At 39.6% G+C, this 8,342-nt stretch overlaps 1 protein-coding gene across 5 annotated transcripts in view; it reads left to right on the top strand.

Moving 5' to 3' along the window:
• The window catches only part of LOC106518581 (MAM domain-containing glycosylphosphatidylinositol anchor protein 2), a 284,155-nt gene that overhangs the window by 241,268 nt on the left and 34,545 nt on the right, over positions 1–8,342 (top strand). For all 5 annotated transcript variants that reach the window (XM_014009931.1, XM_014009933.1, XM_014009930.1 and 2 more), the window contains exon 12: positions 780–957. In XM_014009931.1, coding sequence (XP_013865385.1) covers positions 780–957 — 178 coding nt within the window. The remainder of the gene's footprint in view (positions 1–779; positions 958–8,342) is intronic.

The following is an 8,342-nucleotide window of genomic DNA, read 5'->3' as shown; positions in this document are numbered from 1 at the left end:
GTGTGTGTGTGTGTGTGTGTGTGTGTGTGTGTGTGTGTGTGTGGAGCGGTGGGGCAACTTGAGTGAGGTTGACTTTTATGACAACAGATTGGGTTAGTCTTATTTTTTGAGAGAAGTCAGTATGTGATTTACTTGTGGTAAATTAGAGTATTAAATATAAAGACACCTGTGGGACAACATATATTTAAATTATACTTTCCTTTGATCTCTCACAGAAAGAAATGTAAATTAAATATTATCATGACTAATGAATGAATTTTTATCCCAAGTTTGCAAACAGAACTCAAAACACTCAAAGATAAGGAAACACTGATTTATTAGCAAAACCAAGCAGCTGATGAGATGTCAAAACTACTTAGGATACCAGATCTGGCTGAGGAAAGCACCATGCACGACTAAATAGAACACACAAGAACACAGAATGTAAAGGAAACACTAATGACCATAATAACAAACACCTGACAGGGAAACAACTGAAAACAGGTGAATGTGGGCGGGGCTGGAGTAGAAACAGAGATGCATGAACACATACACACCTGAGAAAACGCAGGGGAGTACAGAAACCCTGGAAAATAGAAGTGGGATATTTACACATTAATCACTCAAACCAAAAGAAATACCTACAAAATGTAACCAAACACAGAGATCCTGACAAATATCCTCTAAACTGTTTCAGTAYGCTCTCACACACCCAGCCTGTGACAGCCTCAGATTCTTCTTGTTGACCTGTATTGACTATTCATTGATTTTTAATAAGCTACATTGTTCTTCTCTTTCAGATGGGGCTGCAACGCTGGTGGGAGCAGGAGATCACCGAGGAGGGAAACATCGGCAAAGGAGAGCTCATGACGCACAACCTGACCGAGCTGATCAAGCCAGAATCCTACGAGGTGCGCCTGACCCCCATCACACGTTTCGGAGAAGGGGACTCCACCGTTCGCATCGTCACCTACAGTGGTAAGTGTTCAAAATTTACATTCTGATTTCTGATCTGTTTTTAAAAACCTGGGAATTATACAGTATGTACTGGGGATGTACCCGGTACATAGTGTACCTGGTACCAACAGGCATTGGATTGTATTATGATGGGACTTGTTGCTCTGTAAATTCTTGGTATGTACTAGGTATTTATCTTGGACTCACCTACCGATCAGCAAATAATTGGACTCATCAAACTCATTTGAATTGCATCTAAGACTGTCATCAGAGGACAGCCTGATTTTAGCGTGCTTTGTTCCTTTACAATTTGAGCCAAACAAATGCGGATCAGCTGACTAATCTCTTCCTCTGACCTTTATTACTTGAGTCAGTTTTATTCTGGACTGGGCTGAAGGCTGACTTGTTGCTGGCACACTTGAGAGATCATCGTAACATGAAAGCACCACATGACTCAAACGTTACATTTGGGCCATGAGACCAAACAGAGCTGGTCAGAGATGAGTCATGCTTCACTTTACACAGTTTACCCACTCCCCAAAACACCGATATTACTTTATTTTGATTTCTTTCAAAATTTTAGTCATCTGGGGCCTCATGTACAAAGACTTGCGTGGATTTCTTACTGAAACCTGACGTACGGTCAAATCCAGAAAACGGCATACGCACAAAAAAATCCAGATGTATCAAACTGTGCGTACACCTGAATCCACTCACATTTCGTTTGTAAATCACAATTAACGTGGAACTGAGCGCAGGTAAGACACCTCCCCTGACACGCCTTCATTAACTTATGTTAAACAGATGCAAATTACTTCCTGCATGTGTGAAGGACATGTTTGTTTTGATCCCTGCGCCATCAGAAATGATTTCTAATGTCATAAAAATAATAAATTTAATATAAAGTGAGTGTGAAAAAAATCCTAAGTAAAAATAGGAATAAAATATGTTTATCACGCAAAGATCGAGTGATTGTGTGTCGGTGTGTGTGCRCACGCTGCTGTGTTGCGCAACCGGCTCATCACTTTGCGCACGAGTTTATTACCATTACTGTAAACACAGAGGAACTTAAATGTTTGGTAGAACATAGATCTTTGTTTATTTCATAGCTGATATGAAGAAAYRAGTCKCTGCGCCTCAGTASAGTTCACATGACGTGACGTGATGTTGGAGAGTCCACACAAACGCTGCGCGCGCCGCAGCCTTTGTGCGCAGTCTGTTTGTCTGTCCAGCTTTTGCTCTCCTACTTACAGCATTTTCACAAGTTGTAAAGTGWACTTCCACGTGTCATTTTGGAGAAATCTACAACAACGTAAACGCAAAGTATGAAACATCACTGCYGGCGAGRGTGAGCRCGCTCCASAGCGCGAMCATAACTCAGCCTTTAGAATCATATGGAGGAGACGATTCCATTGGTCATGATTCAGCTTTGGGTGGACTGATACAGTCCCAATGGGTCTGCCAGCTCCCTCTGGAAAGCTCCTGTGGAACCCCAGTTCATTCGCTGCTGCTGCACGTGCACGCGTGGCGCATGCAGCTACTTGCTGCGTCCAGCAGTGYCAAACTAAAAATGATTTTTCCKCAAAACGKCTGATGAGCCTCTCGTCATCAGAAAATTCTATCTGTTTATAAATAAAAGCTYTGCGTGTTTCACTATTTATTATATCCTCCASTAASSCTGAATCTGTTCCTGTTAAATGTATTTTTGGCACARCTWTGMGCGTCTTTTATTTAACTGCGTCCATGTGGATGTAATAATTGTTAATCGTGTGTGTCTGCTGTGARCAATAATCATTTTCACATCATGAACAGTTTCTCAGAGTCACCTCTAAGTGTCGCCAATGGAACCAAGTCCACAGAAACGTGCGTACGCCAGCCCTGGACTTGGCGTGGGGCTGCGCACATTTCCACGTTCAGTTGAGTTTTGATACATCCGGAGTTTTGCGTGGATAATGACRTACGCAAGGTTTTCGTGCGTACGCACCGTTGATACATGAGGCCCCAGATAWCACATCATAAAGCATATGTCTCCTTTGAAGACCACAGCAGTAAAACAACAAACATGATGGTTCACAAAAAATAAATAAATAAATACATAAAATAAAGACTAAAACACATTTTATGAGAAGAAATCCAATAGAACCAGAACCAGAAAGATAAGTGGTCTTTTCTTATGGTTATAGAGATGAAGGAGCATAAAGACGAAATTGTAACAAAAAACAAGTARCAAAACTTCCACTGGAGAATTATGATATTGATCTTGTATTCAATGTGGAACAGAGAGTTCACGTATTGATAGGACCACAATATTGTCTTCATAATAGGTTTTCAGTCTTGTTTCCATCTCTGCTGATCAGTTGAAAAGCTTTTAAACGTCCACATCACCAACGTGTCTTGAAAAAGGATCCACCCTCTAAGGCATTTTTATATTTTTATTGCCTTTAACTTGCTTTGTTTGATCAGGACAGCAAATCACTGAGGACACAAATTAAGTTTAAGTTCTAAAAATAAGGAAGGCTGTTCCTCAGTCAGTTTTAGTTCCAAGGCTACTTTTACAGATTTAAATGTCCTGATCCTGATTGTTGTTGTTGTTTTTGTTYGTTTATTTTTGTGTTTTGTTATTACAGCTCAGACTTTCAGATTRTAAAGCAAAGTTACATTAACGATAATGCAATAAATGCCAACATATGCCTGACACCTCAGTAGCACTTTATTATGATTTAAAAAAAAAAAACTCTGTTTATGTTGTGACAAGTTGCTCTTTTACGATACACAAGGAGAAAAATATGCCAGGTGATTGTAAACCTTTTACAGTTAGGACTGTGTTATGTAGTGTCAGGAGGTAAGGCCATAATGGGGGTCCAGCATCTCTAGAAGGAGATGAAAACTTATTGTGTCCACCACATTGGTGGGTCATTCAAAGCAATAAATTCAGTCCCCCTGTGCTGTAATTTATTTTTGCTTTATCAGTGTCCCGTGGAAACTTGTTTCTTCTCATTGAGTTTGTGCTAAACTGTGTTGTACAAGAAATGAATGAACCGACTACATAGCGAGTATCTCCTGATCTGCTCTAATTTTATATTTTAAAATACATTCATACTACAAACATGACGATACGTTACAAGTTTTTATTTTATCACAGTGGATTGAAAAAAAAACTTGAGACCAAATGTCAGCAGCAGAAATCCTGAGGGAAATGTGGTTAGCTGCCCCAATGCCAAGCTTCTCTTTATGTTTGTGCCCTGTGCAGGCAAGGCTTGTGAAGATTAACCAAATTGTACTGATTCAGAAACATGCACAGTTTGTGGAGCAGCTGTGAGTAGCTGCAGATTTTGAATTAAATCCAGATGCATCTTTCTTTCCATCTTTTCACCATCACACTCAGATTAGTTTGTGAATAAAGAGCCTGTTTCTGCAAAAATCTTCTTAAAAACAAAGCAGATAAGTTGAAAATGTGTGCATTATATACACATGGCCCTAATTTATCTAATTTTGTCATCTCTGAATGTAACTTGTAGCATGATTAAAACCTTAAAGCAAACAGTGTGCACGTAAATATTTTTTATTAGTATTATTTCACGTTTTATGAGGGGATATTTTAAATGTACCATAAGAGTTTTATATTTTCTTAAGACTTTTTGTTTAAAAAATGCTAAAGATAAACAAACCAAAAAAAATCCTTCAACTGGGCTCAATAAGATGCAAGTTATGTTTACCTTTAGTAGGTGGATAATCTCTGATAAAAGAACAGCCTAAAGCAGTCAGAAAGATTTGTAAGATTACTGGGAAAACACTGAAACATAATGCAATTTCTTTAGAAAGATAGTGGAAGCATGCAAGTAAAGTTGGCTTATAAACCCTGATGGCATGCTGGGTGAAAAACAATTGAAAAGGATCCACAATGGGCTCTGCAACCCCCATGAACTGATAAACAGGAGCTTGAGATATGCATTTTCAGAAACTAAGTGTTTTCTGTCTCTGGCTGACTGCTGAGATCTTCTTAAGTGCTGCTGCTGCAGTTTTGAATAATTCAGTCTCACTGCAGCTCATCATGGCTGGTAAAAAGAGAATTGGAGAAGAGGGGAAGACACAGAAACAGAGAAACTTTTTCCTGCTGCCTTTTATTTTATTTTATTTATTTATTTATTTATTTATTTATTAGTGGTAGTTTGTGGTCTGAACTAAACCTTGAATTAAAATCAGAGGGAACGGGATTGAATTGAATTCAGTCAAATTTTGCTAAACAGAATTGTGGCTAATTAAGACCGATAGAGGCACGGGAGGATAAGCCGGAGGAAGCCAATTTGGGACTGAAAAGCGAAGGGAGTCAGAAAAGAAACAAAGTAAGTTTTGCTGTTCAAATCTGCAGCCTGCTCAACGAGAGACCTGACTAATTATCACTCTAGGGCTGCTCTGTTCTCCCAGGCGCAGCATAGCGTCACTCTCCATCAGGCCAATGTATGTCTGAGCCAAATTCACTCTGCTATGAGAATGTGTCCCATTAGTCACCCTGACTGATGTGTGTACCACGGTCCAGGATCATCTCTGCTGTGGCTTCTGTTCAATTGTCTAAGAAGAACAAGGTTGTTGTTTACCAACATGCACAACAGTACTCTGTAGAAGTTGGATCTATCCATAAAAATGTGTAGATTTGTAATTGTGGTTAAAACAAGTCGCTACGTATATGTGATTACAGTTTCTTGTGATAGAAATAAAAATTCTAATTTGTTTTTAGCACTTAGCTAAAAGAGTTAAAACAGGGGTGTCAAACTCATTTTCACTGAGGGCCACATGCACGTTATGGTGTATTTTTCTTTGACATTTTGTGTTTAACTTTAACTAAACATCCCATTCCTCCTCTCATTGCTATAACTGAGCACCACTAACAAACAATAACTGAGCTCTAAGTGGTGTGTTCTGCATAGAAACAGAGTTTTAACACTTCCTCTTATAAACACTGAAAAGTATTGCGTGTACGAGATGTAAAATAAATAATACAGAAATACTATTAAAAGTAAAACAGTTTTACTCACTGATGGGTTAATTCTGAGCTCTTCCACTTTCTGACAGGGAATTCCCATGCATAATCACCATGCACCCTATCATCACCACAATTATCCACTCCTCCTTGACCTCTGGTTTTGTTCCCACAGCCTTTAAATCTGCAGCCATTACCCCCATCATCAAGAAACCCGGTCTTGACCCAAGTAAYTTCAGTAATCGTCATCCAATCTCTAACCTGCCCTTCATCTTCAAGATTCTAGAAAAGGTTGTTGCCAGTCAACTCCACTCACCTTTCCAACAATAACCTTTATGAGGAGTTTCAATCTGGTTTTCGCCCCCACCACAGCACTGAAACCTCCCTCGTAAAAATCACCAATGATCTCCTTGCTGCTGATTCTGGTCTCCTGTCCATCCTCATCCTCCTTGACCTAAGTGCTGCTTTTGATACGATTTCTCATTCACTTCTCCTCAACAGACTCACATCCATTGGCAGCTCAGGTACTGCATTTGACTGGTTCAAATCTTATCTTTCTGACCGCACTCAATTCATCCAGATTAATTCCTCCCACTCTCAGTCATCCCCCATTTCCACTGGTGTGCCCCAAGGCTCTGTCCTTGGACCCCTTCTCTTCATTACTTACCTCCTTCCTCTTGGTTACATTTTCCGCAAGTTTGGTGTCCGTTTCCATTGTTATGTCGATGACACACAGCTCTACCTGTCAACCAAGCCAAACTCTATACACCCTCCCTCCATCCTCTCTGACTGTCTCAATGAACTCAATCACTGGTTTTCAGACAATTTCCTTCAACTGAATAGTGATAAAATAGAAATCATTCTTGTCGGCACTAAAAATTCAATCTCAAAATCTAATAATCTCCTCATCCCTATCAACAACTCCCTGCTAACCCCTCCCCTCAGGTCAAGAGTCTTGGTGTCATCCTCGACACCACTCTCTCCTTAACTGCACACATCAATAATTCAACCGTCTCYGTCCTTCTCTCACACCCCGCACCACAGCCATCCTTGTCCACAGTCTTGTGACCTCATGGATTGACTACTTTAACTCTCTTCTTTTTGGCCTCCCCTACAAATCCCTCCATAAGCTTCAGATGGTGCAGAACTCGGCTGCACGTGTCTTCACCCAAACCTCCTCCCATAACCACATCACCCTAGTCCTGCAGCAGCTCCACTGTCTCCCGGTCAAATCATGCATCGTCTTCAAAATTCTTCTGCTCATGTCTAAAGCTAACCACCATCTTGCCCCTCCTTACGTGTCCGCAAAAATAACCTCATACACATCTCCATCCCCTACCGCTCTCTCAGATCCTCTTCTTCCCTAAACCTCCAAGTACCCACTGCCCATCTCTCCACCATGGGGARCAGGGCCTTCACCTGTTCTGCACCTCTCCTCTTAAACTCTCTACCACCTGACCTAAGAAACACCACCTCTCTTCCTGTGTTCAAGACTGCTTTGAAAACACATCTCTTTAGATTAGCATATCCATCTTAACTTCATTTGTAATCCATGCTYTGTAACCCATGCCAGCTTGTCTCTGTAATTTCACACATTCTCCTACGATGTGACCAATGCTGTAAGTGTCCTTGGGTGTCCTGAAAGGTGCKTTTCAAATAAAATGATTATTATTATGATTATTATAATCGACATGCATTATGGGAGATGAAGTTTATGGACAATGTTTGTTTTAAAGCAGCGTATTTTAAGACAGTTATGCAGGGCTATTCAACTAAATTGCTCTGGCGGCACAGTTGCCTAAAGACAAGAGTTCAGGGGCCAGACAAGTATTATCATTCACCTTTTCAATAAGTTCATTTTGTTGCATTGAATCATAAATTTTAAGTTTAATATTAAAATAAAAACTATTTTTGTTTTTATTTTCTCCAAGACAAAAAATTGGAGGGAGTTAGTTCGAATAGAAGTCACCCACAGACCACTTTTGGCTCCTCAGCCTTGAATTTGACACATGAGCGAATCCACCAGGATAATGATTATCCCGTCCATAGAGGGTTTTTTTTTTTTACATGTTGCGCATTTTTTATATAAGTCATTTGCAGTGTTTTGCAACTTTACAAATTAATAAAACTACATAAACAGTTCACACAGATTCCTACAAAATTATTTGTGTTCATAGTTTACAATTTGATAAATTCTGCTCCCTGTCAGCATGTTCATTCAAGGTCTTTACATTTGTTTACTTCTCTACCATTTTCTGTTCTTAAACTGTTTTAATTTGCCAGAATTGTTATCAGTGATTAAAAATACACAGGTTTGAAGTTTTAGAAATACTCTTGTGTGTTTAGAGTTTCTCTGAATATATTGTTAGTTTTTAGGTTTATGATGACAGTGATCATTCACTTTTATTCCTTTCATGGAGACACTGTT

This window comes from Austrofundulus limnaeus, unplaced genomic scaffold (assembly GCF_001266775.1).
Source record: "Austrofundulus limnaeus strain Quisiro unplaced genomic scaffold, Austrofundulus_limnaeus-1.0 Scaffold63, whole genome shotgun sequence".
Lineage (NCBI taxonomy): Eukaryota > Metazoa > Chordata > Actinopteri > Cyprinodontiformes > Rivulidae > Austrofundulus > Austrofundulus limnaeus.
Note: the sequence above shows the minus strand (reverse complement) of the source record. Positions and strands in the feature narration are given on the sequence as shown.